Source organism: Lutra lutra, chromosome 8, assembly GCF_902655055.1.
Source record: "Lutra lutra chromosome 8, mLutLut1.2, whole genome shotgun sequence".
Lineage (NCBI taxonomy): Eukaryota > Metazoa > Chordata > Mammalia > Carnivora > Mustelidae > Lutra > Lutra lutra.
Window position 1 is genome coordinate 67,860,156 of NC_062285.1, and position 23,470 is coordinate 67,883,625.

The window sequence follows — 23,470 nt, forward strand, 5'->3', positions numbered from 1 at the left end:
CCAAGGAAAAGCAAGTCATGAGTAATTCACAGGACTTATTAAGTCAAGAGAGGTTATCAACTAAAATTATACTTAAGAGCTCCTTTCCACCTGCCTTTTCATTTATGGTCCCCTCAATCTCCAAACTTCACACCATGTCTCCAAATGACGAGAAATCTGAGCTTCACTGACCCACAATTCAGCTAAAAAGATTTCCAAGAGATTTTAGTATGATCATTATCTGATGCAGTTTAATTTTGGCAATTCAAAGCAAAGAAAGTATAATTAATAATGTAGCACTGGACCTGAGGCACTTGGGTGGCACAGTCAGTTAAGCATTTGCCTCTTAGTTTCGGCTCAGATCATGATCTCAGTCTTGTGAGACTGAGCCCCGTATTGGGCTCTACACTCAACAGAGAGTCTGCTTAAGTTTCCCTCTCACTCTGCCCCACCCAGCCCCCGTGCATGCTCTCTTTCTCTCTCTAAAATAAATAAATCTTTAAAAATATATATATAATAATATATCATCGGATCTTAAAATTTTATGGTTTTATCGCAATCTACATATTTTCTAATTTATTAAACTTTTATTTACTAAAAAGATTATCTGCAGTACACTGAAAGAAAAATAATCTTGGGATCAGTATAACTGTTGAAAATCACAATTTGATATAAAATCATATGGTCACTAAGCTAGAAGATATGAATTTCTCAATGATCAGATGAACCCAAAGCAGGAATCCCCAAACAAATTATCTTTTGCAGCTCATCAATAACAAAAGTTATGTACACATAGACCTAATCTACATTACCAGAACTCCAAAGTGTTTCTCATAAGCAAACAGTTAAAATATACTTAAGGTATAAGTTCCATACATTAAAAACTTTAAAAATAATTTTAAAGACTATAAAAATTTTTAAAGAATATTTTTTCCTGATATTCAAAAAATTTCTATCATTTGGTAGCATGCCACAATTATTAAAGTAACTTAATTTTTTTTAAGTCTCACCTGAACTGGGGCAAATTCTTTCTTGCTGCCTAGTCTTAACAGTATATAAAAATGAAAAGAAAATTTTAAGGTTAAAAAAATCTGGCAATAAATTTGACTATCTTCATATATATATTTAAAACTCATACTGTTCTACAGAATTACACAAAAACATACAGAACTCTAAATCATTTATTTAGAGTTTTATTTAAAGTTTATTTAGAGTTTAGAGTTTTATTTAGCTTCATTTATTTAGAGTTTTATTTATTAAAATTGTATTATTACTAGAGAAACACAGTGAGGATAAGGAAAGCCAAACTATGCATAAAAACATTTACTATGGACATTAGCTCATCTGATAAAAGTCTTAATAGTTTAATAATACTGTTAACAGCCAAACAAAAACAGCTAGAAGAAAAGTCCTTTGTACATTTTCTAATGAATAAAACAGTACTGATGATGACCTGTTTAAATACCTAAATAATATACAACCTTGCTAAAACCTACCTGTTGTTTATATCATCAATGCAGAGATTAGATGGTACACAGTGAGGTGACATTGGAAGTTCCAAATTATGCTTTCTTAGAGGCATTTTTATGTCTCTATGCATATTCACATGTATTGGTTTTCTCACAGTTTCTATAATGAAAAAAATTGTAATTAAAAATAATAAAATCTTTAAAAGCAATGTTTGATATATAATGTTCATTAAATAAGTGGATATCTTAGAAACTTCCTACAACTACCTATATTCTATAGATGCTAGAAGTCATTACAGTACTAAAAACTATCACAGATCATTCAAATCATCTTTTTCATTATCTTACATAGTCCTCATGAAAGGTGCTACACTCATTCAGTTCTATTTATTTTCTTCCTCTAAGATTTCCTTGATCCCCAGACTATACCAGATGCTATGTTATACATGCCCACAGCACTAGGTATGTTCTCTATTACAGCACTTATTATGGTTTATTATACCTGATTAATTCTCTCTCTCTCTTACTAGATTTTCAAACTTTATGAAAAGAGAAGCCTTTTCTCTCCTTATACAAGATATCACTATTTGGTCTGCTCAGTACTTTTTTTTTTTTTTTTTTTAGATTTTATTTATTTATTTGACAGGCAGAGATCACAAGTAGGCAGAGAGGCAGGCAGAGAGAGAGGAGGAAGCAGGCTCCCCGCTGAGCAGGAAGCCCAACATGGGGCTCAATCCTAGGACCCTGGGATCATGACCTGAGCCGAACGCAGTGGCTTTAACCCACTGAGCCACCCAGGCACCCCTGCTTAGTACTTTTTAACTACTCTCCTTTTCTGGGTAATGCTTTTTTACAAATACCAACTACAGGGGCGCCTGGGTGGCTCGGTGGGTTAGGCCGCTGCCTTCGGCTCAGGTCATGATCTCGGGGTCCTGGGATCGAGCCCCGCATCGGGCTCTCTGCTCAGCGGGGAGCCTGCTTCCTCCTCTCTCTCTGACTGCCTCTCTGCCTGCTTGTGATCTCTCTCTGTCAAATAAATAAATAAAATCTTTAAAAAAAAAAAAAAAAACAAATACCAACTACATAGGGGTGTTGTGTGTGTGTGTGTGTGTGTGTGTGTGCGCGCGCGCTCACGCGCACTTTTTTAAAAGGTATTTATTTGAGAGAGAGCAGGCGGGAGAGGGAGAGAGAATCTGAACCAGACTTTGTGATGACCACAGAGCCCGAGGTAGAGCCCGATCCCATGACCCCAAGATCATGACCTGAGCCAAAACCAAGAGTTGGATGCTTAACCAGCCTGAGCCACCAAAGCGCTTCAACTATAAGGTTCTAATAAAGAACTTCCTATCTTCTGATAAAACCGTGTCTCTAGAAAAAATAATCGACTTAAGAGCAGTCATCTGACTCAAGGTGAATCAATAATAGGATCACATCTCTGTGGTTATAAATAATTATTCCAATGCTAGGAACTGGCACCAGTAGGGCAAAGTAAAATGCTTCCAGTAAAAAAAAAAAACAAAACTCAGAACCAAAGAAACAACTTTCAGTGTTTCCCTTGTGGCAAAACAGGAGAGATGAACAATATTAGTATTTTAAGGTCACATCTCAAGCCTGAATGAAAAAGACAATCTGAGAGAATAAAGTCAGTATCTAAAGTGAGAAAAAAAATTTTGTTGGTATTCAAGTCCCCAGTTCAAGCAGTCTCTGAGGCCCAGCTGCACCACTGCCCCTCCTTTTAGCTAAGTGTCTTAGTCCATTCAGGCTGCTCTAACACAATACCTTAGACTGTGTACTTATGAACAGAAATTTATTTCTGTCTGTAAGCCAGGCAGTGTCCAAGATCAAAGTGCTCTCAGATTCAGGATCTGGTGAGAGCCTGAGTCCTGGCTCATAGAGAGCTGTCTTCTCCCTATGTCCACACAGTGAAAGGAGCAAAGAGAGCTCTCTGGGGTCTCCTTATAAAAGCACTAATTCCATTCATGAGGGGTCCACCATCATGACCTAACCACCTCCTATAGGTCCCACCTCCTAATACCATCTACTAATAAACTTATGCTTTTGTAGGGAAAATAAAATATCTTTTTTCTCTACCTTTCTAATTCTCAGCTAGGGACTCTATAACAAAAGGCAGATCAATTTTAAATGGAAAACCTTTATAAGGAAATGGAGACCCAAAGAAGTGGTTAAACTTGAGCATTTTTATGCTAGGTTCGATGGAGAATGAAAAGTAGTGAGAAAACGTGGTCAAACAAAAAGGAGTGTTAAACTAAGTGTAGCCAACTGGAGGAAATAGCAAGGCATATTTGTTTAGATTCTTCTCAGTGTCCCTCTGTCTTAAAGATGTTCCTTTCCTCCAGGGGTAGGGAGGACACTTCTCACATGAGGATCCTTCCTGCACATACTGTTTCTCAAATTCCTTCTGCTTAAAATCCTTAGTATGCCAACATACCTTATTTTGGGGACAGTGTGTCCTGACCCCTGCATTTTCTATTCTATTCCCAACATCCAGTACACTACTTATGGAAGTACTCAATAATGGAGGTACTCAATAAACATGCCAAATGTATAAATGAAAAGAAAATGAGGAAGAAAAGAAATACATAAATGTTAAATGCCATCACGGGACTGTCTCATGAAAAAAAGTGAAACTGGTCCCCTATCCTACAACATACACAAACTTCAACTCAAAATGGATTAAGGAGTTGAATATAAGACCGAAAACCACAAAACTAGAAGAAAACACAGGGGTAAGTTCCTTGACATCAGTCTAGACAATGACTTTTTGGATTTGACACCAAAAGCAAAGGCAACAAAAGCAAAAACAAACGTGGAACTACATCAAACTAAAAATCTTCTATACAGCAAAGAAAATCATTACCAAAATGAAAAGACAAACTATGGAATGGGAGAAAATATTTGCAAAACATGTATTTGTAATATGCCTATTGTAAATAGGCATGGAAATGAATAGACATTTTTCCAAAGAAGACATACAAATGGTCAACAGACACATGAAATCTTCAGGGATATACAAATCAAAATCACAATAAGATATTACCTCACACCTGTTAGAATGACTATCATCAAAAAGGCAAGAGATATAAGTGTTAGGATGTGGAAAAAGGGAACCCTTGTGCACAGCTGATAGGAATGCCAAGGGGCGGAGCAACTATGGAGAACATAATATATATTCCTCAAAAAATTATAAGTAAAACTACATGATTCAGCAATCCCACTTCTAACTATACATATCCAAAGGAAATGAAGGCAGAAGCAGAGGAGATTTCTGTACTCCTGTGTCCCATGTTTACAGCAGCATCATTCACAATGGGCAAGATATAAGATATGCAAATAACCTCATGTCTGTCAATGGGTGATGGGATAAAGAACATGTGAGATATATATATATATATATATATATATATATATATATATATATATGATGAAATATTCTTCATCCATGAACATTAAGGAAATCCTGCCATTTATGAGCTTGGATGGACCTTAAAGGCATTATGTTAACTGAATTAAGCTAGAGAAAAACAAATAGAGCATGGGATCACTTACACATGGAATCTAAAAAAGAACTCAAACTCACAGAAACAGGGAGTAGAAAAGTGGTTGCAGGGCCTTGGGACTAGGGAGTAAGGGAAATACAGGTTGGTAACAGGTCAAACTTTAGCTCTGATAAATAAAATATGAGGATTTAATGTAAAACGTCATGACTGTGGCTAACATTGCATTACCTAAGTGAAGAAAAAGAAGATAAATACATCAAACAGATTTACAAGAAAACTTTTATTCTTAAAGTCCATATATAACATATTTACATCTAAACTATAACTAAATTTGCTTGTGTAAAGGCCATCTGCATTAAGGAATGAAAATGGCAGAGAAAGGAAAAGAGGAGATACTAACAGTAATTATGATCAATTTCTATCCCTCCTTTAAGAACTGTCTAATTTCTTAACCTCTCACTTTAGTACTTATTTTAAAAATTAAATATCAGACACAAGTTCCCTTGAGAAAAAAAATACTCTGACTAAACTTTCTATTCACTTGAAGGCTCAAAGTACAGTAAAATATGAACTTTATTTTTGAAGTATTAGACTACTGTAGTCACCATTCCAAGAATGCCGAAGAAATTATTCAAGTTGTGATACAGGAAAATAATCACTGAGGCAAAAATCGTTTTCAAACAAATTCTCTAAATACTTTAAGATAGTAAAGACATTTATTCCCGCTCTTTTACCTAAACTTAGGTAAAAGTTTAGGTACATAGAATAATGTAGTAACTAAAATGAATGCAATATAGTAACTTTGACCATACCTTATAAAATTAATTTTATGTAACACACAACTTAAAAATACATTAAGCAAAAAAAAAAAAGATTTTAAGCAAAAAGTAACAAAGGTACTTTAAAAAAAGTAATTATTTAAAGAAGGCAACCAAGTTTTAAAATTATTTTACTTTCCATATCCTTTGAGTTCTAAAATTATAAATTTATTAGAAAACTGAATATTATCATCACATTGAGTCAAAACAAAATGCTAACAGAAAGACTTACCAGGTGTTTTCTTCTGGCAAGATATGTGATTTACCATATATAGGTTAAGGAGATCTAAACTGAGAGTGGAATTTTTGACAGGCGATGAAACTCCCAGTAATTTCATTTTTGATTTTAATCTTTTCTTTTCAAAATATTCCTAAAATAATTAAAAAAGAAGTCATTACAACAACCATATGGTTTTAGACAGAATTATAAAAAATAAAAAAACCAATAATGCTATTTAACAATTAACTGATTTGATATTCTTATATTTTTGACACCCCCCCTTTATATGCTTACATATAAATTAAAATCAATCACGATGATATAGTTTGCCTAAAAACTCTTAATTCCACAGCCTCTTAAAATCTTTTTGGTAAATATATTGCCTTTAAAATAAACTTTATAAAGGCATTACTAGGTATCAAAAGATTAAAAATTATCTAAAATGTAAAGCTTTTTAAAAGTTTGATAAAACAAATCTGACAAGGTAAAAACTTGTTTTTCTACCTGGTGTGCTATCTTACAGATATAAAAAGCCTTAAAGATATGCACAGCTGAGTACCATTAAAAGTTAACTAAAATGAGAAGAGGACAAGAAAAAGCAGCTATGTGAGACTAATCTCCAGCCAGAGTCAATTTAATTTCCTTTACTATCCTTCCATGACTGCTACTTTGCCATTAGCAAGAGCTGCACTGTTGAGTGGACTGAGAAGTGAATGAGAGATAACAGTGAAGGGGCAGAACAAGAAAAGGAAAGGATCCAGAGAGGGCTTTAGTTGTTTTAATAGGGGGAAACTGAATATGTCTGAATATCAGTGGAAAGCCTCCAGCTGACAGTGACTTGTTGAGGATGCAAGAAAGAGAAGAAATAATTGATGCAGTGAACTCCTTAAGAACGATGGAATCCAGACTGCAAATAAAGAGACCTTCCTTTGTCTAAAGGAAACTACCTCCACAATCACAGAAGGGAAAGAGAAAATCAGTGAAGATGTAAGACAGGTTACAGAACTGGTAGTAGATATAGGAGATAATTCTCATCTGATAGCTTTTATTTCCTCTGAAATAAAAAGATAAGGTCATCTAATGGGTATGAAGAGATTAAAAATAGGGCTGGAGAAGAGTGGCTTAAGGGAGACACTTAAGGGAGACATGACATATTCAAGGGAAAGTATGACATTTTCAAAGAATAGGAGAGTGACATAACTAGAGATCAACATTTTAGGGAAGGGCCATAGGATATGTCTTTCCCTTTCTTATAAATATTCACAAGAATGATCCAGAGTTAAGACTACTAAAAAAAAAATCTGGGAACAGATTATAGTTTATTGAATACCTGTGTTACTGCTTGACACAATTCTAGGCAAAGGAGATACAAAATGAACAAAAGTAATAAAATCTCTCTTCTGATAAATATGTTAATGAAGGGAAACAGATGAAACAAATTTATAAGAAAATACCAGATTATGAAAAAGAAGATTAAAAAAAATGGTCCTGGAAGGAAAATAAGTGGAGGGGGGGAGCTACTTAGATGCTGTGATCAGAGAAAACCAATCTAAGAGGAGACACTTCAGCTGAAACCTAAATGCTGACAAGGCAGACATGCAAATACCTTGAGGAAGAATATTCCAGACAAAGAGAAGAAGAATAGCAGAGAGACTGCCAGTGTAGCTAAAATAAAATGATCAGAGCAAGTAGTAAGAAAGTCAGAGAAGTAGGCAGGGTGTAGATCCTTCAGGTCCTTCTAGGCTATGGTTAAGTCAGATATTATTCTAAAAGCAATGAAAAACAATTGAAGCTTTTAAGCAGGGGAATGAAAATTCTGATTTGTGCTCTTAAAAGATCATATTAACTGCTGTGTGAAGAACACACTACAAAGGAAAAAAGATAAAGCAGAAAAACACTGATAAATTTGATTACATTAAAATTAAGAACAGTCCTTAAAATAACATTAAGAAAATAAAAATAAAAGCTACAGACTACACATATAACCCAAGAATTCTAAATATATAAAGACAATTTAAAAAGACAACACAAATTAAAAATGGAAAAAATACTTGGAAAAGTACTTCACAAAAGAGGAAACATGGATGAAAATGTCAGATAATCTCATTAGTAATTAAGAAAATATGAGTTAAATTTACAATGAGACATCATTTCACTAAATTAATAACTATCCTACTTTTAGAATAATCACTTCCTTGTTTTTCTTTAAATTTTGTGAGCTTTGAACATATTTTTTTCTGTTTTGAAACTTTTTATAAATGGAATCTTACTGCTTATATAAACTGTGAGTTGCGTTATTTGTTCAATATTATATTTTGGGGATTTATCTACGTTAATTACATGTGGTTGACACATTTTCACTGCTATATCATTATTTGGGTATGCCACAATTTGTTTAACCATTCTACTACTAATAGACATTTGGGTGGTCCCCTTCCCTCCCCATACCCCTGCCCCTCTTCTTCCTCTCTTGCCTGCTTTGTTTTTTGCTACTTAACAACACTGATCCAAACAAGCTTGTTCATGTCTCAAAATACACATGTGGAGGGGCGCCTGGGTGGCTCAGTGGGTTAAGCCGCTGCCTTCGGCTCAGGTCGTGATCTCAGGGTCCTGGGATGGAGCCGCGCATCGGGCTCTCTGCTCGGCAGGGAGCCTGCTTCCTCCTCTCTCTCTGCCTGCCTCTCTGCCTGCTTGTGATCTCTCTCTGTCAAATAAATGAATAAAAAAAAAAAAAATCTAAAAAAAAAAAAATACACATGTGGAAAAATTTCTCTTGAATATATATTGCTTGGTTGTAAAATATATACATGTTTAACTTTGCATAATAAAATCGATGTAAGAAAAAAAATTTTTTAAGTAGAAGGTAGGTTATAAGGCCATCATGATACTCTAGGCAATAAATGATGACTTGAATCAGGGTACTCATAGCACAAGTAGTGAGAAGTGATCAGACTTCCCTTAAAAGACTGGGATATATTTTGGAACTAGAATGACAACAAGAATCAACAATGACCTTTAGTCTCTGCCTGAGAAAACAGTTGGCTAATCAAGCTATCTACGAGAACAGAGAAGATTGGATGGTCTTCCAGTTACTTACTTAGGTGCATTTAATAGCCTTTGAAAAACACTTCAAAAGACCACTGTTTTTATAAGGCTAATATAAATAAAAATATAATTTCTTTACCTTTTGCTTTCTCCTTTCCTGCTTGATCAGAACCCTGGTACTGAAAAAGGAAGCAAGACAAAAGATGTAAGTTTCTGCAATGACTGCCATTTTAGCTAAACTGATGACTTGAAATTAAAATCTATAAGTATAGTAAGAATTATATTATTTTCTGAAAATAAACTATGAAAATGTTATAGTATATACTGTTTCACAAAAATTTTCTTAGAAATCCAAAAAATAGTAAAAAAAAAAAAAAGTCTTAAAAAAAACAGACTCTAGACCTACAAAGAATAATAAAGCACAGAATAAACCTGGATTATAAAATCAACATAAGCAAAGAGAAAGCAATGCATTGGAAAAGATGTATCCCCAAAACACTCTCATCTGACAGCAATATTCTTGGTCAAACTGCTATCTTCTTGCCTTACCTTATATTTCAATATTCTACTAAAACAAAAGAGAATAGAGAAAAGATTAAAATCTATTTGGATCTAAGGAAATTTTAACTTTATTATTAAAGCAACTTCAGTTTATTAATGTATCAGCTATGTGTACTTGAAATCTCCTAACTTCTTTAAAAAAGTAGCTAGTTACTATGGACATGCCTTATACCTACTTTATGTTAAACACTGCATTATATCCCAAAATGTAAAATATTTGCTCTATTAGTAATTATGGAATGCTATAAAACATTCATGACTGTTTAAAAAGATCTGTACAATATAGCTTTTGGATATACATGAAACTATGATCTCAAATTCAAGATTTGTGCAAGAATTATAATAAAATCTTAGCTCTATGAGATTATATAACAACATGAAAATAAAAACTGCTAATAACAACTACTATATACCTTACACCACCCTAAATGCTTTGGATACTTTATATATATAAATTCATTTAATTTTCACAGCAACTAAATAAGGTTAAGATCTACTTTTATCCAAAAGATGTGGTATATATGCACAATGGAATACTATGCAGCCATCAAAAGATATGAAATCTTGCCATTTGCGATGACGTGGATGGAACTAGAGGGTATCATGCTTAGTGAAATAAGTCAATCGGAGAAAGACAACTATCACATGATCTCCCTGATATGAGGAAGTGGAGATGCAACATGGGGGGTTAGGGGGGTAGGAGAAGAGTAAATGAAACAAGATGGGATCGGGAGGGAGACAAACCATAAGTGACTCTTAATCTCACAAAACAAACTGAGGGTTGCTGCGGGGAGGGGGGTTGGGGGGTAGGGTGAGGTTATGGACACTGGAGAGGGTATGTGCTATGGTGAGTGCTGTGAAGTGTGTAAACCTGGCGATTCACAGACCTGTACCCCTGGGGATAAAAATACATTATATGTTTATAAAAAATAATAATAAATTTAAAAATTTTTAAAAATTTAAAAAAAGATCTACTTTTATCCACAAGAAAATAAGAGAGGTTAAGTAACTTGCCACAGTCACAGTGCTGAGAAGTGTAAAATGGAGATTCAAATCCAAGAATTCTAATTTTAAAGTATTTAACCAATGCATTACACTGCTTTCCAAGTATGTCAACTGTGAATACACAAATCTGTTCAATTTTCCAAATGAAATTTTCCAAATTTTCATAAACTACATGTGTAAGTTACTGAATACCCTCAGACTTGCCACTTACTGAACTTGTTCTTTAACATATTTCCCAATAGCTATGTCCTAATTGACCATTTTGAGCTTACTGAACAAAGAACCCAATCTATTCTGTTCTATGCAGCATCATAAGTGTCCTGCTGGCATTCAAACTTCAGAAAAGAAAAAGGAAATAAATTACATTCCATCAATACTTTACATTTCAAGGCTGGAGAGGATCTTAGAGATTAGTTTATTCTCCATCATTTTAAAATTTACAAAAAACTTACATAAGAAGCAAAGTGACTTTTCAAAGTTCAGAAATATAAGAAGTATGACAGAGCCAGTAATATTAAGCATTTCAGTTTATAAACAAATAATAAGAAGAGATATCAATTCTATGAGCAGTTCCCACATTATAAAGATCAGGAGAATTAGGGACAAGTCAAAGTCTAAATACAGTCTTTATATATGTAAATACGAGGTGCTTTTATTCCAGGCTGATTTTCCATTATCCATGACACTCTTATGGCTCTCACCAAATTCTTTGTACTACATAAGACCCATCACTGTGTGTCTAAGAAAAGTCAATTAAGAGGATGCCTGCGTGGCTCAGTTGGTTAAGCATCTGCCTTCAGCTCAGGTCGTGATCCCAGCGTCCTGGGATCAAGTCCCACATCAGGCTCCCTGTTCAGTGGGGGGCCCACTTCTCCCTCTGCCTCTACCTCTCCCTTGCAACCTGCTCATGCTCTCTCTCTCTCTTTCTCACAAATAAATAAAATATTTTTAAAAATAAATACATAATCAAAAAAATTTTTAAAAGTCAATTAAGACTCAAGGGGCACCTGGGTGGCTCAGTCGATTTAGTGTTTCCCTTCAGTTCATAATCTCAGGGTACTAGGATCAAGTCCCTCGTCGAGCCTGCTTTTCCCTCTTCCTCTGTCCCTCCGCCCTGCTTGTGTTCTGTCTCACAACTATATGGTCAATTAATCTTCAACAAAGCAGGAAAGAATATTCAATGGAAAAAAGACAGTCTCTTCAACAAATGGTGTTGGGAAAACTGAACAGCAACATGCAAAAGAATGAAAGTAGAGGAGCACAGCTAGCACGGTGGAGCATGCAACTCTTGATCTCGGGGCTATGGGTCCAAGCCCTATGTTGGGTGTGGAGCCTATTTAAAAAAAAAAAAAAAGAAGAAGTAGTAGTTAAAAAAAAAAAAACTAAACCAGTGATGCCTGGGTGGCTCAGCTGGTTAAGCATCTGCCTTTGGCTAAGATCATGATCCCGGGATCATGGAATCAAGTTCCACATCATCAGACTCCTTGCTCAGTGGGGAGTCTGCATCTACCTCTGCTTGCCACTGCCCCAGCTGGTGTGTGCTCTTTCTCTGACAAATAAATAAAACCTTTAAAAAAAAAAAAAAAACTAGGGGCGCCTGGGTGGCTCAGTGGGTTAAGCCACTGCCTTCGGCTCAGGTCATGATCCCAGGGTCCTGGAATCGAGCCCCGCATCGGGCTCTCTGCTCTGCGGGGAGCCTGCTTCCTCCTCTCTCTCTCTCTGCCTGCCTCTCTGCCTACTTGTGATCTCTGTCTGTCAAATAAATAAATAAAAAATCTTTAAAAAAAAAAAAAAAAACTAAAAAAACTAAACTGGACCACTTTCTTACACCATACACAAAAACAAATTCAAAACAGATGAAAGACCTAAATGTGAGAGACAAAATCATCAAAATCCTACAAGAGAACACAGGCAATAACCTCTTTGACCTCAGCCATAGCAAATTCTTACTATATACGTCTCTAGAGACAAGGGAAACAAGCAAAAATAAACTATTGGGAATTCATCAAGATCAAAAGCTTCTGCACAGCAAAGGCAATAATCAACAAAACAGGCAACCTAGAGAATGGGAGAAGATATTTGCAAATGACATATCTGATAAAGGGCTAGTGTCCAAAATGTAAAAGAACTTATCAAACTCAACATCCAAAAAACAAATAATCCAGTTAAAAAATGGGAAGACATGAAAAGACAGTTTTCCAAAGAAGACATACAGATGGCCAACAGACACGTGAAAGGATGCTCACCACCACTCTTCATCAGGAAGATGCAAAGCAAAACTACAAGGAGCTATCACTTCACACCTGTTAAAACAGCTAAAATCAACAATACAGGAAACAACAGGTATCGGTGAGGATGCAGAGAAAAGGGAACCATCTTACACTGTTGGTGGGAATGCAAACTGGTACTGAAAATAATATGGAGTTTCCCTAGAAAGTTAAAAAATAGAACTACCCTATGATTCAGCAATTGTACTACTAGATATTTACCCAAACAATACATAAATACTAATTCAAAGGGATACATGCTGAGTGATGTTTGTAGCAGCATTATCAACCATAGTCAAATTATGTAAACAGCCTACATGTCAATCAACTGATGATAAAGATGTGGTATGTGTATACAGACATACACACACATACCGAATATTACTTGGCCATCAAAAAGAATGAACTCTAGCCATTTGCAATGAAGCAGATGGAGCTAGAGGGTATAAGCAAAATAAGTCAAAGAGAAATACTTTCTCATTCACTCATATGTGGAATTTAAGAAACAAAACAAATGATCATAGGGGGAAAAAGAGAGAAGAAAACCAAGAAATCAACTATCAAGAACAAACTGATGGTTACCAAAGGGGAAGTAGGTGGGAGGGTGGGTTAAATAGGTGATGGGGGATTAAGGAGTGCACTTTGTGAGGAGCATGGGTGTTTTATGGAACTACTGAATGACTATATTGTACACCAGGAAATAACATTATACTTTATACCAACTAACTGGAATTTAAATAAAAACTTAATAAAATGAAAAATTTTTTTTAATTTAAAATAATTTTTTAGATCAGCACAGTGGTCTGTAACACTTCTTGACTGCCTGCAGACTCAACGGTGCCAGCTACAGATGTTATCATGGTACTCAGAGGTTGTGCAAGAGGGTTTGATTCAGAGTCTTTCTGGGAAACAATGCATGGTCTATAGATATACAAGGAAAGGTTTAGTTAACCAATCATGTGGATTAAAGGTCCTTGCTAAAAGTTAAAGACTACTAAATTGGCCAGAGGGGCTGAGATAGAGGCTTCACCAGCTCCATTCCTGGACAGCAGAGTACCTCTTCTGGCATCACTGACATTACTGTCCCTGAAAACTCAATTCTGCTCAGCTCCTACAACTGCCTGCAACTACAATAGATGCTCTGTATTCTCTCTTTATCTGGCTCACTAACTGCTAATTCAAAGTATAGGACAAGCGCATCAAAGCCTAAGCTTAGATCATATGCCCATTCCCTAGCTGCAAAACAGACTGAAAAACATTATCTGGGTTTTGTTGTGGATTTTTGTGTTGGGTTTTGTGGGATTTTTTTCTCACATTCTTTAGAGAAAGGTGGCCTGTGCCTAGTACCAAAACTCATAACGTGGGAAAATACCTCTCCCCACCCCCTACCGACACACAAGGGTCTCAGATGCTGGGCTGCCAAAGACTACAAGTATCTTCTTAAAAGATGTTATACCATAAAATTAAAATGGTTGATGATCCAAAAGTACTTTTTTATTTGGCTGTCAGATATGTGTACGTGCATGTGTGTATATATGTGTGTGTGTATATTTCTAATAGTTTCTTCTAATGGTTTTGCTTAGATGAGTGTCAAAATAAGACAGTAATGTTCTTTTTGTTGTTCCACAATGGTTGAGTAAGATGGCAATACAGAAGGCTCCTGAGGCCCCTTTTCCCACAGGCACACTATACGTACAACTACATTTGTACATTCCCTCTGAAAGAGGTTCAGAAACTAGCTGAATGACTCCTACATACTAGATAACTGAGAAAATACCCACACTGGGACAGGTAAGAAAGGCTATGACACACTCTTACCATGAACACATTACCCCCGCTCCAAGCACAGTGCCAGACAACTGGGAGGGAACCCCCATTCCTAGTTTTGAACTGAGAAGCAAATGGTTTGTACCGCATATCCAGCACTCCCAATTTTCAGGGGCCTCATTAGACAGATAAGTTCCCAAAAATACAGCTCTGAAGGCCAACAGGGCCTGTATCCAGGAGACCCACAAGACTACAGCAAACAAATAAGCGAACTCTTAACAGGTGTGTAGCACTCACCATACCTACCCTCAGAGTTCAGCATGGAGTAGGTAAACTATCTATCTCCCAGCCTTTCCCTGAAAAAGGTTTATCTGCATACTTTACAAGCTCCTTCCTGAGGTCTAGGCTTATAATTCCAGCATTAGGGGCTGGCTACAAACCACCCCAGAAAATGAGAAAGCCAGAAGACAACTCTCCTGACTTTTTCCAAACCACTCCAGCACATCAGCATCTCCCTAGAAGGAGATGGTGTGCTTCAGCTATTACAGATGCCACCCAAAGAACAGGTCACTAGATGCCCTGGCACTGATAGCCAAATAGGCTTCCATTCAAGAAACCAGTAGGACTTTAGTAAACAAAGAAACAATTCTTAACTGCCTGTCACCTCAGGGCTAAGCAAGCAGTGACCAGGCAAAATCTCTTAATGCCACTAGTTCCCTGAAAAAGGTTTATCTGCTTACCTTAAAAAATACTACCTTAAGGCAAGGCTTCTCATCTAGCAGGCATCAACAGGCTGGTTGTGATCTTCCCCAAAGACCAGGGAAGACTGAAGACATCTCTCAGGCTGTCTCCCTCCAGCCCACTCCAATAAAACCAGATCACCAGTATCTCCCTGAAGGAGCTTTTACAACACATTTAAGGCCACAACTTTTGTGACAGCCACCCAAAGAGTAAGTCTCCAGATCACCTGGTTCTAACAGCCAACGGGACTTGCATTCATGAGTCCCAAACAAAGAAATAGTTCCTACTGACCAGAAACATAACCCAGGGGCTATCACAGAGGCCAGGCAAAAAGCTCATCACCCAGTTTCTTCCTAGAAGGGGCTTAAATACATACATACCCATCTGCTGCCTGATGCTACCTGATAGCAACCAGGTACTAACTGCAATCCTACCCACTGGGACAATGATGGGTCTTGGCATACCATCTACTACTACCAAAGACTAAGAACAAAGGAGACTTGGGCAATCACAAAAGTTTGAGAGACAACTAGGAGGCAGGGCCTACCCTATCAATGAGATTTCCTTCATAAGACCATCTGTCAAAACTGGGAAAAGAGGGAGATTTAGGGAAGATCAAGGGGTAGGATGATCCTGAGTTTACCTCTTCCCACAGACACAGCAAGGCTACAACCATATATAATGCAACTAACTCTGAAAATGACTTGAAGGCTAGCAGAACAGATCGTCCACAAATAATGAAAAAGCTGCAGCCACCCTGAGAAGGGTAGCAGGAGAGAGTGTCAAGAACAAAACCCTCTGGTGAGACAACTTACACATAGGAAGGATATCACAGGGATGGAGGACCTTGTAAGAAGGGAATCGCTATGAACTGTGTAAGCCTGATGATTCACAGACCTGTACCCCTGGGGCAAATAATACGTTATATGTTAATTTAAAAAAAAAAAAAAAGGCAAGGGAATCAATCCTGATATCATGGACCCCTAGCCCTGGGATCCTACACCAGAAGACAAACTCTCACAATATCAGGATTTCAAAGTCAGTGAGGTTTAACTCCAGAAGAGTCAGAGGGCTATAGAAAACTGATACTCTACTCTTAAACAGTCAGCACGCCATATCACTTGGTCCAAGACCCAGCACAAAAATAGCAGATTGAAAAGCACCGGGGTTATAAATAAAGGGAGATTTATTAACTAATTTTAGGGCATATGCCAAATCGGCAGGCATCTGTAGAAGCTCTCTCTGGGAATGGAAATACTGGCAGTTTTTCTTGCCCTCCTTCAACCTAGCTGGCCAGATACTTGCAAGAGCCAGTTCTGACACTACATACTTTGCCAGGTCCTGACCTGGCATTCCCTTGCAAATATGCACTACCTAACCCTCCTGCACCAACAGGCTCCCCTCCAAAGCAGTTCCCACTCCACCACACCCAGCAGGCAGCCCCAGCCAGACCAGTGCCACTCCAAAGCAGACTCCTGCCCCAGAGAAGGGGAAGTCAATTCAAGTCATCAGCATGCCCACAGCAGTTGCAGGTGGGCCTCTCAGCCAGCCATGCCAGGGGCCAGCACTACCCACCAGTGTGCCCATAGTAGCCAGGGCCAGTCATTGCAGACAGCTGGACTGAGGGCCAGTCCAACTATCAGGGAACCCACAGCAATCACAGCCCAATTACAACAGGAAGGTATATGCAGCCCACAAAGGAGACACCCCTAGAGTGTCTGGTTCTTATGACCAAGAGCAACTGCACTACTGGGCCCTACAGGATCCTTCTACATAAGACCACTACTTTCAAAACCAGGAGCTGACCTATCCAATATATATAAACAAACACAGAGTCTGAGAAAATAAAGAGACAAAGAAATAAAATAAAAGAATGAAAGAACAAAATAAAACCACAGAAAACGAAATAAAACAGAAATATGCCATGTACCCAAGAAAGAGTTCAAACTAGTGGGTCATAAAGATGTTCACTGAACTTGAGAGGAAAGTGGATGAACTTCAACAAAGAGAAAACATAAAAAGTCATCAGAACTGAAAAATAACTGAAATTAAAAATAAACCACAGGAATCAATAGCAGATTAGAGAATGCAGAAGAAGAGACAGCAATGTGGAAGACAGAGCAGTGGAAAGCACCCAAAAACAAATGAAAAAAGAACAAAAAAAATTAATGATAGCTTAAGGGATCTCTGGAATAACATCAAAGATAAAAACACTGATATTATAAGGGTTCCAGAGAATAACACAGAGACAGAATGGAGCAAAAAACCCATCTGAAAACATAATAGCTGAAAACTTCCCTAACTTGGGGAAAGAAAGAAGACATCCAGGTCCAGGAGGCAAAGAAAGCTTCAAACAAGATGAACCCAAGGAGGGCCACACCAAAAAATACAATAATTAAAATGTCAAAAGATAAAGATGAAGAGAGAATCTTAAATGAAAGAGAAAAGCAAATGCTTACAAGAGAAACCACATAAGACTATCAGATTTTTTCTTTCAAAAAAAAAAGAGAGAGAGAGAGAAACACTGCAGCCAGAAATAAGTACATTACATATTCAAAACACTAATAAGAGAAAACTTACAACTAAGAATAATGTGCCCTGCAAAGTTATCATTAAGAATCAAAAGAGAGGGGCTCCTGGGTGGCTCAGTGGGTTGGGCCTCTGCCTTTGGCTCAGGTCGTGGTCTCGGGGTCCTGGGATCAAGCCCCGCATTGGGAATCTCTGCTCAGCAGGGAGTCTGCTTCCCTCTCTCTCTCTCTGCCTGCCTCTCTGCCGACCTGTGATCTCTGTCAAATAAATAAATAAAAATCTTAAAAAAAAAAATCGAAAGAGAATGAGATTCCAAGACATACAAAAAAGGAGTTCATCACACTAAGCCAGCCTTACAAGAAATACTAAAGAGACTTCTTCAAGTAGAAAAGAAATGGTTATAACAAAGAAAAATAAATTATGAAGGGGAAAAAATGCACTGGCAAAAGCAAATACATAGGAAAGACACTAGATCAATCATTATAAAGCTAGTATGAAAGTCAAAGAACAAAAGCAATAAAATCAATTATATCTACACATTAGGAGATACACAAAATAAACATCTAAAATATAAAAAATATATGTTTTAGGTATAAAATGTGAAAAAGACTAAAATATACATAAAACGTGGAGGGGGCAGTAAATGTGTTTTATGAATGTGTTCTAACCTAAGTCACACCCAAATTAAGAGAGACTACTATATATACAGGATATTATATATGAGCCTCCTGGTAACCACAAACTAAAAAACCTATAATAGATGCACAAAGAAAAGAGAATGAAATACAAGTCCCTTTGGGAAAGTCAACAAATCACAAGGGAAGAGAGCAAGAAAAGAATAAAGAAGGAGTACAAAACAACCAGAAAACAATGAATAAAACGGCGTAAAAGTACACACCAACCAATAATTTCTTTAAATACAAATGGACTAAATGCTCTAATCAAAAACATAGCCTAAATGAATGAATTAAAAACCCATCTATACGATGCTTACAAAAGGACTTCCTTCAAATCTAAAGATATATACAGACTGAAAGAAGAGAGATGAAGGGATTGATCCAAAACCACAGCGTAATCATTGTTAAATACCTGCACCTAACATAGGAGCATCTGAACACATAAAAGCAAATATTAAAAGACACAAAGGGAGAAATTAACAGTAATACAATAACAGTAATGGGTTTTAACACCCCGCTTACATCAAAATCATCCAGACAGAAAATCAATTTAAAAAAACAGTGAACTTAAACAACACATTAGAGCACATGGGTTTAACAGATATATACACAAAACGTTCCAAAAACGGATTCCACATTCTTTTCAAGTACACATGAAATGTACAATATGAGCAATAGAAACTAAGTAAATTACAAGAAAAAAACTGGAAAAAAAGCAAGCATGCGGAGGCTAAACAACATGTTACTAAAAAAAGCAATAGATCAATGAAGAAATCAAAGAGGAAACCAAAAAAATATCTGGAGACAAATGGAAACACAACAGTTCAAATTCTATGGGACAGGGAGTTCTAAAAGGGAATTTTATACCCATATAGGTCTACCTCAAGAAACAAGAAAAATCTCAAACAATATAACTTTATACCTACAGGAGCCAGAAAAAAGAAAAAAACTGTATATTGATAGAAGGCAATAATAAAGCTTAAAATGGAAATAAATAAAATGGAGACTATTAAAAAAAAAACAAAACAAACAAGGAACTAAGAGCTGGTTCTTTGAAAAGTAAAGCAAAAATTAAAATTTAAAAAAACAAAAACAAAACCCAGGGCGCTTGGGTGGCTCAGTGTGTTGGGCCTCTGCCTTCAGCTCAGGTTGTGATCTCAGGGTCCTGGGATTGAGCCCGCGTGGGGCTCTCTGCTCAGCAGGGAGCCTGCTTCCCTTCCTCTCTCTCTGCCTGCCTCTCTGCCTACTTGTGATCTGTGTCTGTCAAATAAATAAATAAATAAAATCTTAAAAAAAAAAAAAAAAAGAAAGCAAACCCTTACACTAGATTAAGAAAACAAAGAACGGAGTGCAAAAAAAATAAAACCAGAAATGAAGAAGTAAAAACTGATACCACAGAAATACACAGGATTGTAAAAGACTTACTACAAAAAATTATATGGCAACAAATTAAAAACCTAGAAGAAATGAATAAATTCCTACCAATACGAACAGGAATAAATAAAATTTCTGAACAGACCATTACTAATAACAAATAAAATCAGTAATCACAAAACTCAACGAAAGTCCAGGACAAGATGGTTTCATAGGTAAATTCCACCAAACAGTTAAGTAAGAGTTAATATCTATCCCTCTCAAACTATCCCAAAAAACAGAGGAGGAAGGAATACCTCCAAATTTGTTCTAAGAAGCCAACATTACCCTGACACCAAAACACAACAAAAAAACTTTTAAAAATTCATTAAAAGAATCACTCACCAAGATCAACTGCATTTCATCTCGGTGATGCAAAGACCATTCAATGTACACAATTTAACAGGATACATGACATTAACAAAATGACAGATAAAAATATGATTTTCTCAATAGATGCAGAAAAAAATTGACAAAATTCAATCTCCGTTCATCATAAAAACTCAGAACAAAGTAGGTTTTGAGAGTACATACGTCAACATAATAAAGGCCATATATGACAAACCCACAGCTAAAAACAAAGTCAATGGTGAAAATCTGAAAGTTATTCTTTAAAATGAAGAATAAGACAAGGACAGCCACTCTATAACTTCCATTCAACCAACTATTAGAAGCACTGGCTCTGGTAATCAGACAAAAAAAGACATCAAAATCAATAAGGAAGAATGCAGCCTGTCACTACATGCAGATGACCTGATACTCTACATAAAAAATTCTAAAGGCTCCACCAAAAAACTATTAGAATAAATGAATTCAGTAACTTTGCAGGATACAAAATTAATGTGCAGAAATCTGTTGTGTTTCTATATACTAAGGAAAAAAATAGCAGAAAGAGGAATTAAGAAAACAATTCCATTTACAATTGCATCAAAAATAAATAAATAAATAAAATAGAACCACCTGGATGCTTCAGTCAGTTAAGTGTCTGACTCTAGATTTTTGGCTCCAGTCATAATTTTATGGGCTGTAGGATCCAGCCCAACACTGGGCTCTACCCTCAGCAGGGAATCTGCTTCTCTCTTTCTCCTTCCCTCTGCCCCTCCTCCTGCTCACAGCCTCTCTCTTTCAAATAAATAAGTAAATCTTAAAAAAAAAAAAAGGACAAAATACTTAGGAATAAATTTAACCAAAGGGGTGAAAGACTTCTTTGTACTCTGAAAATGATTAAGACCTTGATGAAAGAAATTGAAGACAACACAAATAAATGGAAAACTACTCCATGCTCATGGACTGGAAGAATTCATATTGTAAAAATATCCTTACTGGGGAGGACATTGGGAGATGGAGAGAAGAAGTGAATTGGGGGAAATCAGAGGGAGAGACAAACCATGAGAGACTGTGGACTCTGAGAAACAAACTGAGGGTTTTGAAGGGGACAGGGGTGGGAGGTTGGATGAGCCTAGTGGTGGGTAATAAGGAGGGCACGTACTGCATGGAGCACTGGGTTTGGTGCATAAACAATGAATCTTGGAACACTGAATAAACAAAATAAAATTTTTAAAAAGTGGAAAAAAAAATATCCGTCCCGGGATGCCTGGGTGACTCGGTCATTTAAGTGTTTGCCTTCAGCTCAGGTCATGATCCTGGGATCCTAGGATAGAGCCCTGCATCAGACTCCCTGCTCAGCAAGAAGTCTGCTTCTGCTTCTCTCCCTCCCTCTGCCTCAGCCCCGTCTGTGCTCGCTCTCTCCCACAAAAAAGAAAAAAAAAATCTTTACTACCAAAAGCAACCTACATATTCAATGCAAACTCTATCAAAATACCAACTGTATTTTTCACAGAATTAGAACAAATAATCCTAAACTTTGGATAGGACCACAAAAGACACAAGCAATGTTGAGAAAGGAGAATGAAGCTGAACGCATCAGAATACCAGATTTCAGGGGTGCCTGGGTGGCTCAGTGGTTTAAGCCGCTGTCTTCAGCTCAGGTCATGATCTCAGGGTCCTGGGATCAAGTCCCACATCAGGCTCTCTGCTCAGCAGGGAGCCTACTTCCCTCTCACTCTCTTTGCCTGCCTCTCTGCCTACTTGTGATCTCTCTCTGTTGAATAAATAAAATCTTAAAAAAAATTTAAAAAAAAAAGAATACCAGATTTCAAAGTACACTACAAAGCTAAAGTAATCAAGACAATATGGTATTGATACAAAAATACATCACCAAGATGAAACAAAACCCAGAAAGAAAAAAAAAAAACCCATGTTTATTGTCAACTAACCTATGACAAGGGAGGCAAAATATATAATAGAAAAAAGACAGTCTTTTTGATAAATAGTATTGGGAACACTGGACAGCTACATGTAAAAGAATAAAATGGGACAACTACATGCAAAAATAAACTCAAAATGGATTAAAGTTGAAGATATAAGACCTGAAACCATAAAACTCCTGGAAGAAAACAAGCAGTAAATTCTTAGACCTCGACCTCAGCAATATTTTTCTGAATCTGTCTCTTTAGAAAAGGAAGTAAAAGCAAAAATAAACTGGGACTACCATCAAACTGAAAAGCTTTTGCACAGTGAAAGAAACCATCAACAAAACAAAACAGCAACCCAGTTAATGGGAAAAGATATTTCCAAATGATGTCTCCAATAAGGGGTTAATATTCAAAATATGTAAGAAAACCTCCTACAACTCAACAACTCCCCCCCAAAATAATGCAATTAAAAAATGGGTGAAGCAAAACAAACTGAGGGTTGCCAGGGGGAGGGGGGTAGAGAGAGGGTGCTTAGGTTATGGCCACTGGGGAAGGTATGTGCTATGGTGAGTGCTGTGAAGTGTAAACCTGGCGATTCACAGACCTGTACCCCTGGGGCTAATAATACATTACACATTAATAAAAAAATTTAAAAATTAAAAAAAAAAAAGATTTTAAAAAAATGGGTGAAGGACACGAATAGATGTTTTTCCAAAGAAGACATCCAGGTAGGGGGGGGAACATGCAGATGGCCAAGAGACACATGAAAAGATACTGAAAATAATAATCATCAGAAAAATGCAAATCAAAACCACAATGAGATACCACCTCACACTGGTAAGAATGGCTAGTATCAAAAACAAAACAAAACAGAACAAAAAAAAGGTGTTGGTGAGGTTGTGGAGAAAAGGGAACCCTTATGCACTGTTGGTACAAATGTCAATTAGTCCAATCACTGTAGAAAATAGTACGAAGGGTCATCCAAAAATTAAAAGTGAAAAAATCGTATGATCCAATAATTCCACTACTAGGCGTTTACAAGAAGAAAACAAAAACATGGACTAAAAAAGATATATGCACTCCTATGTTTATTGCAGCATTACTTACAATTGTCAAGATATGGAAACAACCTGAGTTTCCATGAATATAAAAGATGTGGTACATACACACAATGGACTATTACTCAGCCATGAATAATGAAAACTT

The 23,470-nt window shown here is 36.6% G+C and overlaps 1 protein-coding gene across 8 annotated transcripts in view; it reads right to left on the minus strand.

Annotated features, from left to right (window-relative positions):
• Window positions 1-23,470, minus strand: part of C8H12orf40 (chromosome 8 C12orf40 homolog) — a 134,678-nt gene that overhangs the window by 82,655 nt on the left and 28,553 nt on the right. For all 8 annotated transcript variants that reach the window (XR_007129529.1, XR_007129527.1, XR_007129528.1 and 5 more), the window contains exons 2-5: window positions 9,189-9,228; window positions 6,017-6,155; window positions 1,476-1,608; window positions 990-1,023 (exon numbers count right to left, since the gene is read on the minus strand). Coding sequence is in view for 5 of the 8 variants with exons in the window: in XM_047742384.1 (XP_047598340.1) it covers window positions 990-1,023; window positions 1,476-1,608; window positions 6,017-6,155; window positions 9,189-9,228 (346 nt within the window). In the remaining 3 variants the exon portion in view is untranslated. The remainder of the gene's footprint in view (window positions 1-989; window positions 1,024-1,475; window positions 1,609-6,016; window positions 6,156-9,188; window positions 9,229-23,470) is intronic.